Source organism: Pseudophryne corroboree, chromosome 2 (genome assembly GCF_028390025.1).
Source record: "Pseudophryne corroboree isolate aPseCor3 chromosome 2, aPseCor3.hap2, whole genome shotgun sequence".
Classification (NCBI taxonomy): Eukaryota; Metazoa; Chordata; class Amphibia; order Anura; family Myobatrachidae; genus Pseudophryne; species Pseudophryne corroboree.
The window spans coordinates 344,311,102-344,336,472 of NC_086445.1; the positions used below are offsets into that span (position 1 = coordinate 344,311,102).

Sequence of the window (25,371 nt, forward strand, 5' to 3'; positions counted from 1 at the left end):
CTGCAAGAATTTTCACGGTCGGAATTGAATAGGTCGAAAAACGGAGCGTTTTCGCGGCAATTTTCGGCCAATTGCCACGAAAAATTTTCGGGCGCAAAATTGCCGCGAATTTGCGGATAATTGAATACCCCACTTTATCTCCCTGTATTGTTGAAGAAATAAATAATTAAAGGTTGATTGTTTATGTACATTATGTTGTAATAAGTGATCCTACATGTTACATATGTAAATGGCTATAATGCTGCAAGCTACTCTGTTCTACATATTATTTATAAAGTCTGTTTCCTCCAGCAGGATAATGACAATGGACAATGTTTCTGAATATAACAACAACTCCAGCTTTATGTTCAGCACCTCACAAACAACAAACTGTACTAACGTTCTAGTGGACAATTTCATCAAGGTGTACTTTCTACCTACTATGTACAGCAGCATCTTTATAATTGGATTTCCAGGAAATATTATTGCAATTTCAGTATATGTCATGAAGATGAGGCCATGGAGAACCAGTATCATCATCTTGCTGAATTTGGCTATCACAGACCTCATGCACCTCTGCAGCTTACCTTTCTTGGTTTACAATTACGCAAATAAGGAGCAATGGAGTCTTGGGGACTTTATGTGCAAGCTGATCCGCCTTGTTTTTCATTTTAACCTTTATGGCAGCATTCTCTTCCTCACTTGCTTCAGTATCTTCCGTTACTTTGTCATTGTTCACCCTATGAAATTCCACTCTATACACAAAAGGAGGTGGGCAGTTATAGCTTGTGCAACTGTGTGGATAGTTGCACTGATCGAGGTCCTTCCCATGATTATCCTAATGACAGAGTTACAGGACACATTGTCTTGCATGGACTTTGCCGTGTCCTTTGATGAATACAATGTGCGCTGGTATAATGCTTGCCTTACTTCCCTTGGCTTTGCATTACCATTAATAGTAGTGACTCTCTCTTATACTTCCATCAACCGCAGCCTTGCAAATGGACCTTATACAAATGACACCCCTAAGAAGAAGGCTCGAAGGCTTGTTGTCATTCTCTTGGTTGTGTTTTATGCTTGTTTCTTACCTTTACACATTTTTAGAGCTATTCGTATTGAAACTCGACTGCATCCTGTAGGCTGTATGTATGAAAAATATATCCATGCCATATATATAGCATCTAGACCGATAGCCTCACTCAATACATTTGGTAATTTGTTACTATATGTTGCTGTTGGTGGGAATTTCCAGCATGCTGTTCAGTCAGTTTATAAATCAAATCCCTATAAACAGCAACCATAAATCAGATGAGGCTATATATGATACTGAAAACAGTAAGTATATTATAGCTCAGTCTATAGCCACATAAAAAGCACAAAGTTGGTTTTGTACAGGTTACACAAATATGTAATCATTTATAGCAGGGGATACTATATTTACCATAATACAGATGTCTTCCTAATGTCAATTGATATTATGACATAATAATTAACCAATTATATAGATATTATTTTAAACAGAAAAAAGAAAAAGCCCTTTTTTCAGATGATAAAAAACCTTGTTTGGGATCAAAATGTATTAAAACATTTATATAATCCCCATGTGTCGTGTTACTAGGTGACAAAAGCTAGCAAAGGTGGAAGTCGGCTTTAGCACATTCTCCTCACATTAATAGGGAAGGGAAGTGGGTGGGAAGTTCATGTTCCAGGAAAGGGGGGAGAGGAATGGTAGTGTTTATCCAGGGGACAGGGTGGGTACTGTATGTTCCAGGGAAGGGGTGAAGGACAAATGGTAGTGTATGTCCCACGGTGGTGAGGAGGAATGGTTGTGTATGGCCTGGGGAGTAGGGTGGGAAATGTATGTTGCTCTGGAGAGAAGGGGCTAGCCTATGTTTGGAAGAGGTGCACATCCCTTTCTGTGAACCTGCATTAGATCATGCTTGTAAGAGTGACCAAAGGCACTCACTATCTCACATAATTTGACATGAGAATTACACTGCTAGCTTCTATATAGTCACAACCGGTGCCCAATAACATATTTCTAATGAATATCCAAAAATAATTTGTTTTATTGCGCCTGTCTCAACAAAAAAACAAATATCCATTTCCACCTGAATTGATAAAAAAAAACAGTAACAATTTACTGCCGAGCAGATAAGTATCCAATTTTTATGGACTGCAGTGGCACGGGTGAATTTACCACTTTATTTTGACAATATTTGCAGCTATGGAAGTAATAGTATTAGTGGGGCAATTTGGTAGGGAAGTACTGTAGTAGCATAGACATAGATTACATATGTGTGTAGTAGTAGTAGTAGCAGCATAGACACAGATGATAGTTGGGGGAGTAGTTCCATGGACTTAAATTACATGAGGGGTAGTAGTAAATGTAAGGGCATGGATGACAGCAGGAGCTTAGTAGTAGTGTTAGTTGGGACATAGTCGAAAGATGAGAGGTAGTAGTGGCAGGGATGAAAATTACAGCTAGGAGGTAGAAGTAATAGCAGGGATGTAGATAACAGCTAGAGGGTAGTAGTAGCAGAGAAACTGGGGTATACTAGTAGTTACAGGGACATAGTTGACAGATGGGTGGTTGTAGCAGGGAGAGCCACCGATGACAGCTTGGGAGTAGTAGTAACAATAATAATAATAATAAAAATAATAGTAGGAAGGGACATAGATGACAGTAGGGGGGAGGTAATAGTATTAGTGGGATCATAAATGAAAGTTGGGAAGGTAGCAGTAGTAGTAGAACGGTCACAGATGACAGCTGGGGAAGTAGTTTCTGGTACACAGATGACAGCTGGGAATAGTAGCAATAACTAGGACACAGATGACAGCAGAGGCTTAGTAATAGTATTAGTGTGGACACAGATGAAAGTTGGGAGTGGGGTAGTAGTGGCAGTGGTGCAATGGACAGCTAGGTCATAGTAGTAATAGCAGGGACAGAGATGACAGCTGAGTTGTACTAGTAGTAACAAGGATACTGCTGGCGGTGGTGATAATAGTACTCCTAATTCAGACTTTTTTTGATCACTCTGCAGTTTAATATCTCTCACCTTATTAGTTCAGCAACTCCAGAAGTGTATTGCTAGTCCCACGAGGTTTCTTTAAAACTGTTCTGCAAATCTGAGACTGGAACACTGACATTCTAATTCCTGAGAGGTATCCATGATACCTCATTGGTTCTACAGGGCTCCATGTTGTGTAGACAATAGGAGCTATGCTACTGTACCTACTTCAGTAAATGATGCACCACTTGGGCCACATGTATGCAGCCAGAGACCATGCTAGATACATTGTTGGACATAAGTAAGAAACTAGGTGTCCCAAGATTTTATGGTGGTCAGGGCCAGGGACACATACTGCCCTACACACAGCTAAACTTTTTGTCACTTGATAAATTAACAGAATGTTTTGATGCCCTAGCTTAAGTGGGCAATCAGTCAGACGTAGCTGAGGAAATCTGTGATTTCTGCACAGAATGCATTTTCACACATTTTGAGACACTGGGATAAGCCCTTTTTTTAAAAAAAAAATACATTGACTTCTCAGATCTGAAGTTTCCTTTTAGGTGCATGCAGTATTTATTTACAGTGCATCCTTATTCTGAATAAAACAAGACAATTAGCTCAATCCTCTAATCCCAAGTGACTTTTTAATACATTTAAACCACTTCTTATCCCTTCCTTACCAATCCCACCAGCTACTATCAGTGCACAAGATCTCGCTTTCTATTTCAAGGACAAGATTGATAAGATCTGAAATGAAATGGCCACAGCCAGTGACCTGCTCAATTCCCTTCCTGAACCCTCTGACACCTTCTCTTCATTTGATCCCACAAATAAAGATGAAGTTTCTACACTCTTCTCATCTACCCACTCTACTACTTCTCCTCTTGAGCCTATACCATCATAAATAAGGGGATACGGTCAAGATGCTGGCTGTTGGGATCCCGGCAACCTTAATCCTGACAGCCGACATCCCAACCGTAAGTATACCCACAATCTTAGGTTTTGTACAGGGGGGTGGGGGGGGTGTAGGTTTAGGCATCAGGTAGGGGGGTTAGGGTTAGGCTGCATGTGTGGGTGTTAGGTTTAGGCGGCAGGGAGGGTAAATTGGGTTAGACACCCCCGGGGGATTATGCTGCGGGGAAGAAAGGGTTAGGATTAGGCACCACCACAGGGAGGTTAGGGTTACGCACAGAGGTTTAGAAATTACTGTCCTATATCCCTGCTCCCATGCCCCTCCAAGTTACTTGATAGACTTGCCTACACTCACCTCACACATTTTCTTAACTCACATAACTTATTGGACCCACTTCAGTCAGGCTTTCGTAACCAACACTCCACTGAGACAGTACTGACTAATGTAGTGAATTATTTGGTCACTGCTAAATCTAAAGGTTATTACTTCTTATTCTCCTTGCTCTCTCTGCTGCTTTTGACACAATCCCTAGGTCTCCAGGGCACAGCCCTTTCTTGGTTCTTAATCTACCTATTTAATAGCTCTCACTGTTTGTTTCTCTGAATCCACCTCCTTTTCGCAATCTCTATTAGGTGGAGTACCGCTAGGCTCAGTCTTAGGTCCTCTGCTTTTCTCAATCTATACCACATCTCTTGGCAAACCAGGGACGTGCGGTGAGGTAAATGGCTCAGGAGGCACTAACATGTACCAGAGTTAGATTTACACACAACATATGAGCCAAGAGGTGCATGTGGGCATTATACACAGGTGCAATAGTATATTCTGCTGAAAATTTGGTGAGTTTTGATCAGAGATGTGCGGAAAAAATAGGCAGGGGAGGCACTGCCTCACCTGCCATAGACTTTTTACTGCAGACGTTTGACTATAAAAATTATTAGAATAACGCAAAGAAGATATTTCTAATACAGGTTGAGTATCCCATATCCAAATATTCTGAAATACGGAATATTCCGAAATACGGAATTTTTGGAGCAGGACTGAGATAGTAAAAACTTTGTTTTATGATGTCTCATTGTACACAAACTTTGTTTAATACACAAAGTTATTAAATATATTATGTTAAATGACATTCAGGCTGTGTGTATAAGGTGTATATGGAACATAAATGAATTTTGTGAATATACACACACTTTGTTTAATGTACAAAGTTATTAAAAATATTGGCAAAAATTACCCTTCAGGCTGTGTGTATAAGGGGTATATGAAACTTAAAATGCATTTTGTGAGTAGACTTGGGTCCCATCACCATGATATCTCATTATGTTATGCAATTATTCCAAAATACGGAATAATCCGATATCCAAAATACCTCTGGTCCCAAGCATTTTGGATATGGGATACTCAACCTGTATATTCTTTGTATTTTTCATATACTTTATATATTGAAACCTCTGGCATATATGTTAGTATGACAGGAAAGGCTCTGCCTCACCTCCCTCACCCCACCGCATGTCACTGTGGCAAACTTATCAGCTCTTCCAGATTTCAGTATCATCTGTATTTGGAAAATACTAAAATCTACCTATCCTCCCCAGATTTGTCACCATCTGTATCAGTCCAAGCCACTGAATGCCTTTCTGCCAGTTCATCTTGGATGTCATCTTGCCACCTCATACGTAATGTTTCCAAAACAGAATTAGTTTCAAAAATGTATTTGAAGTTTGCATAGAAATTCAACAATCAAGTAATAGAGTATACAAAGTCAGGATAAACAAAGCAAAGAGCATTTACATTGGGGTCTTCCATGGCAAGTCCGAGAATAGGTGAAGAAAAGATGTACATGACATATAACCCTTTCTATACTGTACTTGTAAGATTCAATTACAAAAACGGATATGAATGTTATGATAGAGCATATTAATAAACCTCTGCATATCTATAAAATGTCATACAGTATATGATCTATACAGGAGAAGGATCAAAATCACATATAGTTAATTCAGGGGCGTAGGGAGGGTGGAACAAGTGGAGCTCGAGCTCCCGGCGCCACTGGGGACAGAAGGCACCGGCTCACTGCACAGCTGAGAGCCGGGATCTCGGGCAGGGGTAGGAGGAGATGACTAGAAGAGAGGGAAGGGGTGGCCACCACACTGTCTGCATGTTGCATATCACTGATTGCACAGTGCAGAGAGTCCAGTGCAGGGCAGTGCAGTGTGGTGTGTTATTAGGGAAGAGGGGAGGTTTGAAGGCTTGTCAGAAGAACTTTCTTGGCTGTCAGGGATCTGCATTCAGTGATCTGGAACATGCAGGCAGTGTGGTGGCCACCCCTTCCTTTTCCTCAGTCCTTTCCTTCTACCCACGGATGTCCAGCCTGTCAATCACATAGAAGTTCCACCCCTCCAGGCTGGAACGAGAAGCTGCTCTGCTGCTGCCCTCTTGGTGAGAATTACTGTGTGTATACTGTGTGTTTATGTGTATATGTCTGTGTTTGTGTGTAAATGTGTGTGTATATGTCTGTGTGCTAATGTGTATACGCGTGTGTGTGTGTGTGTGTGTGTGTGTGTGTGTGTGTGTGTGTGTTGATATATATATACTGCGGGCACTTTTCGTGTTTTGTGTTTTCGTTCTAATTCCACTTTCCTGTTTTGGTTTTGGCTTCTTTTTGCCAAAACCACCTTTTCGTGTTTTGGTTTTGGATCTGGATGATTTTTGAAAAAAACATAAAAACAGCTAAAATCACAGAATTTGGGGGTAATTTTGGTTCTACGGTATTATTAACCTCAATAACATTCATTTCCACTCATTTCCAGTCTATTCTGAACACCTCACACCTCACAATATTGTTTTTAGGCCAAAAGGTTGCACCAAGGTTGCTGGATGACTAAGCTAAGCGACACAAGTGGACAACACAAACACCTGGCCTATCTAGGAGTGGCACTGCAGTGTCAGACAGGAGGGCAGATATAAAAAAAGGCCCCAAACAGCACATGATGCAAAGAAGAAAAAGAATTGCAATGAGGTAATTGTATGACTAAGCCAAGCGACACAAACAACTGGCCCATCTAGACGTGGCACTGCAGTGGCAGACAGGAGGACAGATATAAATAAAAGGCCCCAAACAGCACATCATGCAAAGAAGAAAAAGATTTGCAATGAGGCAGTTGTATGACTAAACCAAGCGACACAAACAATTGGCCCATCTAGGAGTGCACTGCAGTGGCAGACAGGAGGGCAGATATTAAAAAAAAAAAAGGCCCAAACAGCACATTATGCAAAGAAGAAAAAGAATTGCAATGAGGTAGTTATATGACTAAGCCAAGTGACACAAACAATTGGCCCATCTAGACGTGGCACTGCAGTGGCAGACAGGAGGGCAGATATTTAAAAAAGGCCCCAAACAGCACATCATGCAAAAAAGAAAAAGATTTGCATTGAGGTAGTTGTATGACTAAGCCATGCGACACACAGAATTGGCCCATCTAGGCGTGGCACTGCAGTGGCAATTCCAACTGGAATTATACGTCCAAATCACTGGAATTAATTGGCAAGATCACTGTAATTAATAATTTTAAATCACTGACATTAATTGGCAAAATCACTGTAATTATACGTCCAAATCACTGGAATTAAATGGCAAGATCACTGTAATTAATAATTATAAATCACTGACATTAATTGGCAAAATCACTGTAATTATACATCCAAATCACTGGAATTAAATGGCAAGATCACTGTTATTAATAATTATAAATCACTGACATTAATTGGCAAAATCACTGTAATTATACGTCCAAATCACTGGAATTAATTGGCAAGATCACTGTAATTAATAATTGTAAATCACTGACATTAATTGGCAAAATCACTGTAATTATACATCCAAATCACTGTAATTAAATGGCAAGATCACTGTAATTAATAATTATAAATCACTGACATTAATTGGCAAAATCACTGTAATTATACGTCCAAATCACTGGAATTAAATGGCAAAATCTCGCTATCGCCTGCCTAGTGAAGTGAAATCTAGATGGGATTTGGTACCGGGACACAATACCTCCATCAATTGTCTAAATACCACTGCACTAATGGCGGATACCGGGCGCATGTCTAACACCAACATAAGTGTAAAGGCCTCAGTTATGAGGGCTTCCATTGTCATGTGAAGCTAAAACCACTAGTCATGAACATAGGCCAGGGCCTCAGCCGTTCCTTGCCACTCCGTGTCGTAAATGGCATATTGGCAAGTTTACGTTTCTCCTCAGACCATTTCAATTTCTTTTTGTGGGTCTTGCTACTGAACTTTGGCTTTTTGGATTTTACATGCCCTCTACTATCACATTGGGCATTGGCCTTGGCAGATGACGTTGATTGCATTTCATCGTCTATGTCATGGCTAGTGGCAGCAGCTTCAGCACTAGGAGGAAGTGGTTCTTCTTGATCTTTCACTATTTTATCCTCAAAATTTTTGTTCTCCATTATTTTTTGGGAGTTATATGAGACAATATGCGGCACAGGAATGACTGGAATGACTAATGGACAGAACACTACCACTGGTCTGATGCAGCACAACAGATTGTTGTTATAATTATTATACTGCAGCAGTGGACATATAGCAGCAGCGTATATCGTCACTGGAATTACTGATGACACAGGACACTACCACTGGTCTGATGCAGCCCAACAGGCTGTTATAATTGTTATACTGCAGCAGTGGATATATAGCAGCAGTGTATATCGTCACTGGAATTACTGATGACACAGGACACTACCACTGGTCTGATGCAACCCAACAGGTTGTTATAATTGTTATACTGCAGCAGTGGATATATAGCAGCAGCGTATATCGTCACTGGAATTACTGATGACACAGGACACTACCACTGGTCTGATGCAGCCCAACAGGTTGTTATAATTGTTATACTGCAGCAGTGGATATATAGCAGCAGCGTATATCGTCACTGGAATTACTGATGACACAGGACACTACCACTGGTCTGATGCAGCCCAACAGGTTGTTATAATTGTTATACTGCAGCAGTGGATATAGAGCAGCAGCGTATATCATCACTGGAATTAGTGATGACACAGGACACTACCACTGGTCTGATGCATCCCAACAGGTTGTTATAATTGTTATACTGCAGCAGTGGATATATAGCAGCAGCGTATATCGTCACTGGAATTACTGATGACACAGGACACTACCACTGGTCTGCACAACACAGCACCACTTTATACAGCTACACTGGATATATGGTAGCAGAGAACACCAACACTGTGAATGGCTGGACTGATACAGCACAATACACTGACTACACTGGACTGGCCTGCACAACACAGCACCACTTATACAGCTACACTGGATATATGGCAGCAGAGAACACCAACACTGTGACTGGCAGGACTGATGCAGCACAACAATACACTGAGTGACAACACTTGCCACCCCACTTTCCCGCCCCAACACACAGACACTGAACACTGAGGACATGTCCTCTCTATACACTCTCTGAGACTGGAGTGAAAATGGCGGGGACGCGCGGCTCCTTATATGGAATACAAATCACGCAAGAATCCGACAGTGGGATGATGACGTTTTGCCACGTTTGGGTTTCCGAGTCAAGAGGGAAATTCCGAGCCTGGCTCGGATCCGAACTCGGAAGGCAAAGTTCGGTACGGTTCGGTTCTCTGAGAACTGAACCCGCTCATCTCTAGTTTATGTATGTCTGTGTGTATATGTGTATGTCTGTGTATATCTGTGTGTGTATATTTTAGAGATGTGCGGCAGGCACTTTTCGTGTTTTGTGTTTTGGTTTTGGTTCTAATTCCACTTTCGTGTTTTGGTTTTGGCTTGGTTTTGCCAAAACCACCCTTTCGTGTTTTGGTTTTGGATCTGGATGATTTTTGAAAAAACATAAAAACAGCTAAAATCACAGAATTTGGGGGTAATTTGATTCTACGGTATTATTAACCTCAATAACATTCATTTCTACTCATTTCCAGTCTATTCTGAACACCTCACAATGTTGTTTTTAGGCCAAAAGGTTGCACCAAGGAGACTGTATGACTAAGCTAAGCTACACAAGTGGGCGGCACAAACACCTGGCCCATCTAGGAGTGGCACTGCAGTGTCAGGCAGGATGGCACTTAAAAAAACTAGTCCCCAAACAGCACATGAATCAAAGAAGAAAAAGAGGTGCAAGATGGAATTGTCCTTGGGCCCTCCCACCCACCCTTATGTTGTATAAACAGGACATGCACACTTTAACAAACCAATCATTTCAGCGACAGGGTCTGCCGCATGACTGTGGCTGAAATGACTGGTTTGTTTGGGCCCCCACCAAAAAAGAAGCAATCAATCTCTCCTTGCACAAACTGGCTCTACAGAGGCAAGATGTCGACCTCATCCTCATCCTCCAATTCCTCACCCCTTTCACTGTGTACATCCTCTTACAGAGTATTAATTCGTCCCCACTGGAATCCACCATCACAGGTTCCTGTGTACTTTCTGGAGGCAATTGCTGGTAAAGGTCTTCCCGGAGGAATTTATAATTCATTTTGATGAACATCATCTTCTCCACATGTTGTGGAAGTAACCTCCTATGCCGATCGCTGACAAGGTTACCGGCTGCACTAAACACTCTTTCGGAGTACACACTGGTGGGGGGGGGCAACTTAGGTAAAATAAAGGCAGTTTGTGCAAGGGCATCCAAATTGCCTATTTTTCCTGCCAGTATACATACGGACTGTTTGAAATGCCTTCTTGGATGCTGTCACTCATATAATCCTCCACCATTCTTTCAATGGTGACAGAAGCATATGCAGAGACAGTAGATATGTCAGTAATCGTTGGCAGGTCCTTCAGTCCGGACCAGATGTCAGCTTTCGCTCCTGACTGCCCTGCATCACCGCCAGCGGGTGGGCTAGGAAATCTTATCCTTTTCCTTGCAGCCCCAGTGGCGGGAGAAATTGATGGACGAGCAGCTGACGGGTCACATTCCGCTTGAGTAGACAATTTATTCACCAGCAGGTCTTTGCACCTCTGCAGACTTGTGCCTGCCAGAAAGAGAGATACAACGTAGGCTTTAAATCTAGGATCGAGCACGGTGGACAAAATGTAATGCTCTGGTTTCAACAGATTGACCACCCTTGAATCCTGGCAAAGCAAATGAAGGGCTCCATCCACAAGTTCCACATACTTAGCGGAATCGCTCCATCTTAGTTCCTCCTTCAATTTCTCTAGCTGCTTCTGCAATAGCCTGATGAGGGGAATGACCTGACTCAAGCTGGCAGTGTCTGAACTGACTTCACGTGTGGCAAGTTCGAAGGGTTGGAGAACCTTGCACAAGACGGAAATCATTCTCCACTACGCTTCAGTCGAGTGCATTACCCCTCCTTTGCCTATATCGTACATAGGCCCTCATTCCGAGTTGATCGCTAGCTGCCGTTGTTCGCAGCACAGCGATCAGGCTAAAAATCTGCATTTCTGCGCATGCGTATGGGCCGCAGTATGCACGCGCCAAGTACTTTCACACAAAACTATGCAGTTTTACACAGGGTCGAGCAACGCTTTTCTGTTGCTCTGTTGATCGGTGAGTGATTGACAGGAAGTGGGTGTTTCTGGGTGGTAACTGCCCGTTTTCTGGGAGTGTGCTAAAAAAAAAGCAGGCGGGTCAGGTAAAAACGCAGGCGTGCCTGGGGAAACGGGGGAGTGGCTGGCCGAAAACGCAGGGCGTGTTTGTGATGTCAAAACAGGAACTAAACTGTCTGCAGTGATCGCAAGGTAGGAGTAGGTTTGGAGCTGCTCAGAAACTGCATGAATTTTTTTTTGAGCAGTTCAGCTAACCTTTCGGTTGCACTTCTGCTAAGCTAAGATACACTCCCAGAGGGTGGTGGCCTAGCGTTTGCACTGCTGCTAAAAGCAGCTAGCGAGCGATCAACTCGGAATAAGGGCCTTAGATGTACAGGCTTCAATGGCCTTTTGCTGCTCCTCCATCCTCTGAAGCATATAGAGTGTTGAATTCCACCTCGTTACCACCTCCTGCTTCAGTTGATGGCAGGGCAGGTTCAGACTTGTTTGCTGGTGCTCCAGTCTTCGGCACGCGGTGGCTGAATGCCAAAAGTGGCCCGCAATTTTTCGGCCCACTGACAGCATCTCCTGCACACCCCTGTCATCCACCAAATTAATTGTATGTGCAAAACATGGGATGTGCTGTAATTTGCCCACATGTAATGCACGCACAATATTGGTGGCGTTGTCCGACATCACAAATCGCCAGGAGAGTCCAATTGGGGTAAGCCATTCTGCAATGATGTTCCTCAGTTTCCGTAAGAGGTTGTCAGCTGTGTGCCTCTTACGGAAAGCGGTGATACATAGCGTAGCCTGCTTAGGAACGAGTTGGCGTTTGCGAGATGCTGCTACTGGTGCCGCTGCTGTTGTTGCTGCGGAAAGACATACATCTACCCAGTGGGCTGTTACAGTCATATAGTCCTTAGTCTGCCCTGTTCAACTTGTCCACATGTCCGTGGTTAAGTGGACATTGGATACAACCACATTTTGTAGGACACTGGTGACTCTTTTTCTGATGTCTGTGTACATTGTCGGTACCGCCTGCCTAGAGAAGTGTAACCTAGATGGTATTTGATACCGGGGACACAGTACCTCAATCAAGTCTCTAGTTGCCTCTGAATTAACGGTGGATACCGGAACCACGTTTCTCACCACCCAGGTATAAGGTGAGTTATGTAGAAGATCCATAGCCAATACGAATCTTCCCTCATGATCTGCTTGTGTTTTAAGAATTTCAAGCGGTAATGATTTTTCCGCTAGAATGACTACACCCCTAGATTTGTAGGTATAAAGGTGCAGATGTCACTAGTCCCCATTTTTGCATTTGAAGTTTAAGCACTTCGGATGGAATTAAATGCGTTTCTTGTAGATATACTACATCTAAATAGTGTTTAGCAAGGTATATCGGAATTTTGCAACGTTTGGACAGAATGCAAGCCACCCACGTTAAGAGAACCTATTTTAAGGTCACACATAATCAATCACAGGTATCAAAAACAGTAAATGTCATAACAGCAGCATCATTCAGGGATTGGGAGGAGGAAAAGGGGGACGGAAAGTGCATGAGGATGGATGAGAGAGGAAGAACTGTGACGGTGAAGACAATTGTTAACAAGTAGGTTGTATGATCAACATATTAAGCACAGAAAGCATTCAAGGAACAAGGACTTCCTAACATGGAAGAATATACATAACCAGATTGATAAAGGCGCATCATCAACCAACTACAATACGCATGCGCCGGAGCTCAATTAGAACTCCACCACTCTAACACAGCTATAACAATAAACATCTTCATAAAAAATGCTAGCATATTGTATGAAAACAAAGATACTGTAAATAAAAGAATAGAAAAGAAAAAAAAAATTACAAAAGTAGAGACGAGACGCACAATTGGTGCCCTGGGATTATATCAGGAAAAATATGAGAAGGGCATTCTGGTGGCAAAACCATGTTGAGAATTACATTCTAGTACAGGTATAAGCAGTAAAACATCACAAAACTTAAATATGTTATCAATTATGGAGGAGCACTAATATAGGTATACTCTGACTGTGATGTGCTGCAACTGTTGAGAAATCTCAGACACAGCCTGTGACAGCAGAGAAGTCATAGTGCTTTTTATTGCGTCAACAATATCCCCATATGTGACTGGGGAGTCTGGGGTGTGACGTACTTCCGGAAGATCTGTGTCTTCCTGTGTGGCAGCTGCTTTTTTGGAAGCAGGGGAGCGAGACGCGGTGTCTGTACCCAGCACCATGTTGGTGTCCACCGAGCGGCGATTTTACTGGCATGGCGGCTGCAGTCTAGCGGGAGTTATCGGGGAGAGGTATTTCTCCATCAGCATCTGGGGAGCACAGGGGAAAAGAAGCCCAGGGCTTGGAGGCTCTGCGAGCCATGAAATGGTGAGCGCTGGTGAGTGATGGAGTGGAGCTGCTTCAACACGCAGCCATCAGCTAGTGTGGCATACTGGAATGTTAGGAGACAAGAGATACTGGAAAATTCCAAAAGCCATTTGATTCTTATCAGTGGGTGGGGGAGTTAATATGACCCAAACCAGTTAAACCAGTTCTGACAGACCCTGCCACATGTAGGGGGGTAGGACTTGAAGTGAGGAGTTTTTGGACAAGAAATAAAGGACAGGCTGGAGCTCAGTGTGAGCTGAGAACTGGGAATGGAAGGCACAGGCTAAGTGCCCAGGGAAGAAAGCCCATGCTGGGGCTGTGGGACAGGCATGGCATCCCACAACCCCTTGGCATTATGGAGCAGCATGTAGGTGCTGCTAGGAAGAGCAAGAGATATCCAGAGTCGCAATGTGAGAGCAGCAGCAGCATGAGCAATCAGTGGAAGAAACAACGGGATCCCCACCTTCAGGGGTACCCTAGAAGCTGGATGGGAGGTGTCTGGTTGAGTGGTAGGAAACCATGTGAGGCATGAAAGACCCCCAGCAATGAGTCCAGAAGAGTCCAACAAATAGGGAGAGAAAGCACTGAAAATAATCTGTTTGCGGCCGCCGCACTACTGATTCCCAGAGACTGCGCAGGTATGTCATGTAATGCTGTCCCATAATTGTTTATGCTGTTATTGACAGCATTGAAGCGAATGAAAGGAAATGCTGAACTGCTGTAATCTGATATAATTGAAACAAAGTTTGTGCTGGAGGGGGAAGAACAATTAATTAAATGTTATTACTATGATGACCCTGTCTGAACTTTAAATAAACTACTTCCTATTTGTGATGAGATGGCCTGACGTCCAATGCTTTACAATCACTGATGGACATGGCGCTGCCTGGGTATCACACTAGCAGCCGGAACCAGAACTGACAAAACAGAATTAGTTTGATTTCCACCAGCCAATAATAGTTATCAACCTGATATCTCTATCACTGTTGATAACTGGACAATGAACCCTACCCCACAAGCTTGCTGCCTGGGTGTTATTCTTGGCTCTGAACTGTCCTTTGTTCCCCACATTCAATCTGTCTCAAAATCATGTTACATACAGTACTTTGAAATGTGTTAATAATTAATTTTATTAATTAACAAAATGCAAAGTGAATGAACAGTAGAGAAATCTAAATCAAATAATTATTTGGTTTGACCACCGTTTGCCTTCAAAACAGCTTCACTTCTTCTAGGTACACTTCCACAGTTTTGAAGGAACTGTGGAGGTTATTCTAAAAATCTTGGAGAACTAACCACAGATTTTCTGTGGATGTAGGCTATCATCAACTCCAGGACTCCTTGTTCTTCTCTACACTGAAGATAGTTCTTTATGACATTGGCTGTATGTTGTTTGGGTTGTTGTCCTGCTGCATAATAAATGCACCTGCCTAAAACTTTTCACAGCACTGTACATCTAAGAAACATATCCAAAATATAACCAAATCATACACAAGACACTGTAAAAACTCGAATCCATGCACACATTATCTCCCGCATTGATTATTGCAATAGTTTACTTTCATGTCTTCCCAAAAATAGGCTCTCACTACTACAATCCATTTTAAATCCAGCTACGAGATTGATCTTCCTCGCTAGACGTTCATCGTCTGAGGATCCACTCTGTCAGTCCCTCCATTGGTTTCCGGTATTCTACTGTATTCAATATAAAATAGTTTTACTTACATACAAGACTATTAACCAAACTGCCCCAACATACATCTCTTTGCTCATTTCAAAATATCTCCCTAACCAACCTCTCTGCTCTGAACAAGATCTGCATCTCTCATCCACACGCATTACTTGCTCCCACTCAAAATTACAATACTTTTTCCAGGCTGCATACACTATGTGGAATGCCTTCCCATGCACACTATGACTCACCTCTAGACTACAAACCTTCAAGCATTCCGTGAAAATGTACCTCTTCAGACAAACTTATCAAAATCAGGATGCACCCACATAACCTACAGTATCTAATTACATCCCTTCTGTACAGTCCACACATAACCACACATATTATGTCTTTCTTCACTTTCACATCCTCCTGACCCTTAGCCAACATTGCTGGGTGACTATATCATACAGCCCATTATGAACCTTTGCAATCTGGCCAGACCATAATGCAATAGCAAGTATTCTTGTGTACCAATTCCTATTTCACAGGTTCTCAAACTCGGTCCTCAAAAGCCCACACGGTTAAATTTTTGCAGGTCACCTGTAGAATTTTAAAATGTGAAAGTTGGTGATACGCAGTGCAGCTGCTGGGTTACATGGAAAATGTGAACCGTGTGGCATCCTGAGGACTGAGTTTGAGAACCACTGCCCTATAGATTGTAAGCTTGCGAGCAGGGCCTTCCAACCTCTATGTCTGTCTGTTATTACCCAGTTTTGTTCTATTACTGTTGTTCCAATTTTAAAGTGCAACGGAATATGCTGCGCTATATAAGAAACTGTTAATAAATAAACGATTAACTTCTGTATTAGTTCACCTTATTACAAGATTGTTATCATATGGTAAACAAATACACGATTGACCCACATACTGTATGTTAGAATTACTTTCAGGTACACTTTTCATGATTGTAAGAGTAGACACAGTTAACATAATAAATATTAATGCTAATATATCTTATGTGTCAACATCTCATCAGCAAAGGGAGGAGTAAAACTGCCAAAACAGTACTTTGATGTGGATTAGTGAGTGCTGCCTGTTCACATCACAATTTATCTTTATGTGATTATTCACAGGATCCCGGGACAGTGTATTCCAATCCTGTATTTTCTTCAGCACAGCAAAATGTCTACAGAACAATTTCCTGCTGATCCTGATAAATAGTCCAAATGAGCAGGTGACTAAAACTTTGAGGACATCATTTTGAGACAGGTATAGTAGTCACTACTATTATCATTTTCTTTTTTAACTGACAATATTTTTTGTAGAATATTGCTTATGAGAAGGGTTACAAAGTTGTAATTTAACAACTGAACTGCTATTCTTGAAGATGTGCTACTCAATCAGATTTATGCAACCAATGATTAACCATGAATTCCAGAGCAGTCTTGAGGTTGTTCTTTCTCAGCAACTCCAAAACCAAAGTCTGCAAATTACTGTTACTCACAGATGGCAAATGGCAAAGAAACATATTGGGAGTGAAAAATTATAAAGATTTCTTAACTGATTCCAGAAAACTTACATTATCTGGCATCTTTACAGTTTACAGAACATATTTGAAACAGATTAAGATAATTAAAGAGACACAGAGACAGAAATATTGTGGAAAATGTCCTCTGTAAAAGTTATTTTAGCCTACATGATTTGTTATATGAGATCCTACAGGATTCACTAAAGTAACTATGTGATGATTACAGAATGCTTGCTGGCTAATATTCTTGGCGCCTATTAAAAGTTATCCACCTTCCATGGAAATATTTATCATGCTGCAGAACACATATAATGTAGATTTTGCCGTTTAATCAATTACAAAATACGACACTGGTATATAATGTACATTAGATGATATCCATGGGGGCTGTGTTGATGTAAGGTTGCCACTGTGACCTTGGGTGTTATTACTTCACATGCAGACTCGTGTTTTTTCATATTTTGCCCACAGAAATCCAAGAAGTATATTACAGTATGTATCATTACAAACTCTTATATTGTTATTTTGGAGCACATTTATTAACTTTTTTTTTTTACTAAATGATGTTTTTTCACACATATTTCAGATTATTTTAGTATCACCTAAATGTATTAAAGGTGTGTGTAACACGTTACCGGCGGCCGGGATCTATGGGTGTTGTAGTCCCTGTTGTCCCTGTTGGCTGGCATGCCGACTGTTGGGATAGTGAGGGGGGGGGGGGGTGTAGGGGGAGGTGTTGTGACCGGCGGTCTCTAGAACCACTGGTCACATAACTGCAACCCATATTGAAGGGCTTTTGGAACAGTTTTCGGGAAAAACTACTCCAAACCCTTTAATTCTCATTTTAATAATAACCATATTGCATTTCCCATACTTATGGGAAATGCAATCTGACCAAATGTAAAAAAAATACACAATAACAAAAAATCCTGCAGTGAGCCCTGTGATAATAACACTATTTTGAGATAGCATAATCACAGGACTCACTGCAGTATACCTGCCTTGTGCACACCTTTCTCTGCCCGAAGGCAAAGGAAGCTGTGCCGGAACCTGGCCAGTGTGATCAGTTATGTGTCTCCGATGGATACGCAGGCTGATCACTATGAGAAAATGAAAAACACAAAAATATCATACTGATTTATACCCAGGGACTGGTGATCGGTGCGCCATAGAAGGCGACCTGTTATCGGGTCTCTCTGCACTGCTCTGGGATGGGTGTCACAGCAGCAAGAGGATCCCATGACCGGCCGCCCTCCCGGATCACCAATCATTCATCACCAATCACCGAACATATGGATGAGTATGAGCAGCGTTGGGGATTTGCGGCACAGGGAGGGGTAGATGCGACATGGGGGTTCCCAGTGGCAGTAGCAGCGGTGATGTTGACAGCTGCACATGCGTGCAACAAATCCAGGGTATTTTTCATAAAAAAAATACCCCGATAAGGAGGTGGAGGGCATTTGCAGGGACTGAGTTTTCTTGCAAGCTCTATCCCTACATGAGAATATAGATACATCCATAGATAATAAAACATAGTTACGTTTTAGAAAAATTTTATGTACTTTTAAGTAGAGATGAGCGCCGGAAATTTTTCGGGTTTTGTGTTTTGGTTTTGGGTTCGGTTCCGCGGCCGTGTTTTGGGTTCGACCGCGTTTTGGCAAAACCTCACCGAATTTTTTTTGTCGGATTCGGGTGTGTTTTGGATTCGGGTGTTTTTTTCAAAAAACACTAAAAAACAGCTTAAATCATAGAATTTGGGGGTCATTTTGATCCCAAAGTATTATTAACCTCAAAAACCATAATTTACACTCATTTTCAGTCTATTCTGAATACCTCACACCTCACAATATTATTTTTAGTCCTAAAATTTGCACCTAGGTCGCTGGATGACTAAGCTAAGCGACCCTAGTGGCCGACACAAACACCGGGCCCATCTAGGAGTGTCACTGCAGTGTCACGCAGGATGTCCCTTCCAAAAAACCCTCCCCAAACAGCACATGACGCAAAGAAAAAAAGAGGCGCAATGAGGTAGCTGTGTGAGTAAGATAAGCGACCCTAGTGGCCGACACAAACACCGGGCCCATCTAGGAGTGTCACTGCAGTGTCACGCAGGATGTCCCTTCCAAAAAACCCTCCCCAAACAGCACATGACGCAAAGAAAAAAAGAGGCGCAATGAGGTAGCTGTGTGAGTAAGATAAGTGACCCTAGTGGCCGACACAAACACCGGGCCCATCTAGGAGTGTCACTGCAGTGTCACGCAGGATGTCCCTTCCAAAAAACCCTCCCCAAACAGCACATGACGCAAAGAAAAAAAGAGGCGCAATGAGGTAGCTGTGTGAGTAAGATAAGCGACCCTAGTGGCCGACACAAACACCGGGCCCATCTAGGAGTGGCACTGCAGTGTCACGCAGGATGTCCCTTCCAAAAAACCCTCCCCAAACAGCACATGACGCAAAGAAAAAAAGAGGCGCAATGAGGTAGCTGTGTGAGTAAGATAAGCGACCCTAGTGGCCGACACAAACACCGGGCCCATCTAGGAGTGGCACTGCAGTGTCACGCAGGATGGCCCTTCCAAAACACCCTCCCCAAATAGCACATGACGCAAAGAAAAATTAAAGAAAAAAGAGGTGCAAGATGGAATTGTCCTTGGGCCCTCCCACCCACCCTTATGTTGTATAAACAGGACATGCACACTTTAACCAACCCATCATTTCAGTGACAGGGTCTGCCACACGACTGTGACTGATATGACGGGTTGGTTTGGACCCCCACCAAAAAAGAAGCAATTAATCTCTCCTTGCACAAACTGGCTCTACAGAGGCAAGATGTCCACCTCATCATCATCCTCCGATATATCACCGTGTACATCCCCCTCCTCACAGATTATCAATTCGTCCCCACTGGAATCCACCATCTCAGCTCCCTGTGTACTTTGTGGAGGCAATTGCTGCTGGTCAATGTCTCCGCGGAGGAATTGATTATAATTCATTTTAATGAACATCATCTTCTCCACATTTTCTGGATGTAACCTCGTACGCCGATTGCTGACAAGGTGAGCGGCGGCACTAAACACTCTTTCGGAGTACACACTTGTGGGAGGGCAACTTAGGTAGAATAAAGCCAGTTTGTGCAAGGGCCTCCAAATTGCCTCTTTTTCCTGCCAGTATAAGTACGGACTGTGTGACGTGCCTACTTGGATGCGGTCACTCATATAATCCTCCACCATTCTTTCAATGTTGAGAGAATCATATGCAGTGACAGTAGACGACATGTCCGTAATCGTTGTCAGGTCCTTCAGTCCGGACCAGATGTCAGCATCAGCAGTCGCTCCAGACTGCCCTGCATCACCGCCAGCGGGTGGGCTCGGAATTCTGAGCCTTTTCCTCGCACCCCCAGTTGCGGGAGAATGTGAAGGAGGAGATGTTGACAGGTCGCGTTCCGCTTGACTTGACAATTTTGTCACCAGCAGGTCTTTCAACCCCAGCAGACTTGTGTCTGCCGGAAAGAGAGATCCAAGGTAGGCTTTAAATCTAGGATCGAGCACGGTGGCCAAAATGTAGTGCTCTGATTTCAACAGATTGACCACCCGTGAATCCTTGTTAAGCGAATTAAGGGCTCCATCCACAAGTCCCACATGCCTAGCGGAATCGCTCCGTGTTAGCTCCTCCTTCAATGTCTCCAGCTTCTTCTGCAAAAGCCTGATGAGGGGAATGACCTGACTCAGGCTGGCAGTGTCTGAACTGACTTCACGTGTGGCAAGTTCAAAGGGCAGCAGAACCTTGCACAACGTTGAAATCATTCTCCACTGCGCTTGAGACAGGTGCATTCCACCTCCTATATCGTGCTCAATTGTATAGGCTTGAATGGCCTTTTGCTGCTCCTCCAACCTCTGAAGCATATAGAGGGTTGAATTCCACCTCGTTACCACTTCTTGCTTCAGATGATGGCAGGGCAGGTTCAGTAGTTTTTGGTGGTGCTCCAGTCTTCTGTACGTGGTGCCTGTACGCCGAAAGTGTCCCGCAATTCTTCTGGCCACCGACAGCATCTCTTGCACGCCCCTGTCGTTTTTTTAAAAATTCTGCACCACCAAATTCAAGGTATGTGCAAAACATGGGACGTGCTGGAATTTGCCCATATTTAATGCACACACAATATTGCTGGCGTTGTCCGATGCCACAAATCCACAGGAGAGTCCAATTGGGGTAAGCCATTCCGCGATGATCTTCCTCAGTTGCCGTAAGAGGTTTTCAGCTGTGTGCGTATTCTGGAAACCGGTGATACAAAGCGTAGCCTGCCTAGGAAAGAGTTGGCGTTTGCGAGATGCTGCTACTGGTGCCGCCGCTGCTGTTCTTGCGGCGGGAGTCCATACATCTACCCAGTGGGCTGTCACAGTCATATAGTCCTGACCCTGCCCTGCTCCACTTGTCCACATGTCCGTGGTTAAGTGGACATTGGGTACAACTGCATTTTTTAGGACACTGGTGAGTCTTTTTCTGACGTCCGTGTACATTCTCGGTATCGCCTGCCTAGAGAAGTGGAACCTAGATGGTATTTGGTAACGGGGGCACACTGCCTCAATAAATTGTCTAGTTCCCTGTGAACTAACGGCGGATACCGGACGCACGTCTAACACCAACATAGTTGTCAAGGCCTCAGTTATCCGCTTTGCAGCAGGATGACTGCTGTGATATTTCATCTTCCTCGCAAAGGACTGTTGAACAGTCAATTGCTTACTGGAAGTAGTACAAGTGGGCTTACGACTTCCCCTCTGGGATGACCATCGACTCCCAGCAGCAACAACAGCAGCGCCAGCAGCAGTAGGCGTTACACGCAAGGATGCATCGGAGGAATCCCAGGCAGGAGAGGACTCGTCAGAATTGCCAGTGACATGGCCTGCAGGACTATTGGCATTCCTGGGGAAGGAGGAAATTGACACTGAGGGAGTTGGTGGGGTGGTTTGCGTGAGCTTGGTTACAAGAGGAAGGGATTTACTGGTCAGTGGACTGCTTCCGCTGTCGCCCAAAGTTTTTGAACTTGTCACTGACTTATTATGAATGCGCTGCAGGTGACGTATAAGGGAGGATGTTCCGAGGTGGTTAACGTCCTTACCCCTACTTATTACAGCTTGACAAAGGCAACACACGGCTTGACACCTGTTGTCCGCATTTCTGTTGAAATACTTCCACACCGAAGAGCTGATTTTTTTGGTATTTTCACCAGGCATGTCAGTGGCCATATTCCTCCCACGGACAACAGGTGTCTCCCCGGGTGCCTGACTTAAACAAACCACCTCACCATCAGAATCCTCCTGGTCAATTTCCTCCCCAGCGCCAGCAACACCCATATCCTCCTCATCCTGGTGTACTTCAACACTGACATCTTCAATCTGACTATCAGGAACTGGACTGCGGGTGCTCCTTCCAGCACTTGCAGGGGGCGTGCAAATGGTGGAAGGCGCATGCTCTTCACATCCAGTGTTGGGAAGGTCAGGCATCGCAACCGACACAATTGGACTCTCCTTGTGGATTTGGGATTTCGAAGAACGCACAGTTCTTTGCGGTGCTTTTGCCAGCTTGAGTCTTTTCAGTTTTCTAGCGAGAGGCTGAGTGCTTCCATCCTCATGTGAAGCTGAACCACTAGCCATGAACATAGGCCAGGGCCTCAGCCGTTCCTTGCCACTCCGTGTGGTAAATGGCATATTGGCAAGTTTACGCTTCTCCTCCGACAATTTTATTTTAGGTTTTGGAGTCCTTTTTTTACTGATATTTGGTGTTTTGGATTTGACATGCTCTGTACTATGATATTGGGCATCGGCCTTGGCAGACGACGTTGCTGGCATTTCATCGTCTCGGCCATGACTAGTGGCAGCAGCTTCAGCAAGAGGTGGAAGTGGATCTTGATCTTTCCCTAATTTTGGAACCTCAACATTTTTGTTCTCCATATTTTAATAGGCACAACTAAAAGGCACCTCAGGTAAACAATGGAGATGGATGGATACTAGTATACAATTATGGATGGACTGCCGAGTGCCGACACAGAGGTAGCTACAGCCGTGGACTACCGTACTGTACTGTGTCTGCTGCTAATATAGACTGGATGATAATGAGATGTAGTATGTATAAAGAAGAAAGAAAAAAAAAACCACGGGTAGGTGGTATACAATTATGGATGGACTGCCGAGTGCCGACACAGAGGTAGCTACAGCCGTGGACTACCGTACTGTACTGTGTCTGCTGCTAATATAGACTGGATGATAATGAGATGTAGTATGTATAAAGAAGAAAGAAAAATAAAAACCACGGGTAGGTGGTATACAATTATGGATGGACTGCCGAGTGCCGACACAGAGGTAGCTACAGCCGTGAACTACCGTACTGTGTCTGCTGCTAATATAGACTGGTTGATAATGAGATGTAGTATGTATAAAGAAGAAAGAAAAAAAAAACCACGGGTAGGTGGTATACAATTATGGATGGACTGCCGAGTGCCGACACAGAGGTAGCTACAGCCGTGGACTACTGTACTGTACTGTGTCTGCTGCTAATATAGACTGGTTGATAATGAGATGTAGTATGTATAAAGAAGAAAGAAAAAAAAACCACGGGTAGGTGGTATACAATTATGGATGGACTGCCGAGTGCCGGCACAGAGATAGCTACAGCCGTGGACTACCGTGCTGTACTGTGTCTGCTGCTAATATAGACTGGATGATAATGAGATGTAGTATGTATAAAGAAGAAAGAAAAAAAAACCACGGGTAGGTGGTATACAATTATGGATGGACTGCCGAGTGCCGACACAGAGGTAGCTACAGCCGTGAACTACCGTACTGTGTCTGCTGCTAATATAGACTGGTTGATAATGAGATGTAGTATGTATAAAGAAGAAAGAAAAGAAAAAACACGGGTAGGTGGTATACAATTATGGATGGACTGCCGAGTGCCGACACAGAGGTAGCTACAGCCGTGGACTACCGTACTGTACTGTGTCTGCTGCTAATATAGACTGGATGATAATGAGATGTAGTATGTATAAAGAAGAAAGAAAAATAAAAACCACGGGTAGGTGGTATACAATTATGGATGGACTGCCGAGTGCCGACACAGAGGTAGCTACAGCCGTGAACTACCGTACTGTGTCTGCTGCTAATATAGACTGGTTGATAATGAGATGTAGTATGTATAAAGAAGAAAGAAAAAAAAAACACGGGTAGGTGGTATACAATTATGGATGGACTGCCGAGTGCCGACACAGAGGTAGCTACAGCCGTGGACTACCGTACTGTACTGTGTCTGCTGCTAATATAGACTGGATGATAATGAGATGTAGTATGTATAAAGAAGAAAGAAAAAAAAAACCACGGGTAGGTGGTATACAATTATGGATGGACTGCCGAGTGCCGACACAGAGGTAGCTACAGCCGTGGACTACCGTACTGTACTGTGTCTGCTGCTAATATAGACTGGATGATAATGAGATGTAGTATGTATAAAGAAGAAAGAAAAAAAAACCCACGGGTAGGTGGTATACAATTATGGATGGACTGCCGAGTGCCGACACAGAGGTAGCTACAGCCGTGAACTACCGTACTGTGTCTGCTGCTAGTATAGACTGGATGATAAATAATGATATAAAAAATATATATATATCACTACTGCAGCCGGACAGGTATATATTATATAATGACGGACCTGCTGGACACTGTCTGTCAGCAGAATGAGTTTTTTAATTTTTATAGAATAAAAAAAACCACACAAGTCACACGACGAGTGTACTTTTTCAGGCAGACATTCAATCACAATATACTATACTGGTGGTCAGTGTGGTCAGGTCACTGGTCACAGTGGTCAGTGGTCAGTCACACTGGCAGTGGCACTCTGGCAGCAAAAGTGTGCACTGTTTAATATGTACTCCTGGCTCCTGCTATAACCTATAACTGCTCCCCAGTCTCCCCCACAATTAAGCTGTGTGAGCACAGTCAGATATTATACATAGATGATGCAGCACACTGGGCTGAGCACAGATATGGTATGTGAGTGTGACTGAGTCACTGTGTATCGTTTTTTTCAGGCAGAGAACAAGAACAGAACTGATTATTAAATAATAATAAATTATAAAACTGCACTGGTGGTCAGGTCACTGGTCATCAGTCACTAGTATAACTCCTCCTAAGCTCCAGTAAGTAAATGAAGTGTCTCACTCTCACTCTTCTATCTATTTTAATTTCTAAACGGAGAGGACGCCAGCCACGTCCTCTCCCTATCAATCTCAATGCACGTGTGAAAATGGCCGCGACGCGCG

At 43.3% G+C, this 25,371-nt stretch overlaps 1 protein-coding gene across 1 annotated transcript; it reads left to right on the plus strand.

The window, feature by feature from the left end:
- The first annotated feature begins 309 nt into the window (after positions 1 to 309).
- Positions 310 to 1,282, plus strand: LOC134991865 (2-oxoglutarate receptor 1-like). The gene has a single exon (XM_063950751.1). It carries the CDS (start codon positions 344 to 346, stop codon positions 1,280 to 1,282), a length of 939 nt encoding a protein of 312 aa, XP_063806821.1. The 5' UTR covers positions 310 to 343.
- The last annotated feature ends 24,089 nt before the right edge of the window (positions 1,283 to 25,371 follow it).

Coding starts and splice junctions, on each gene's coding strand:
- LOC134991865 (XM_063950751.1), top strand. CDS start 344: ATGTTCAGCACCTCACAAACAACAAACTGTACTAACGTTCTAGTGGAC.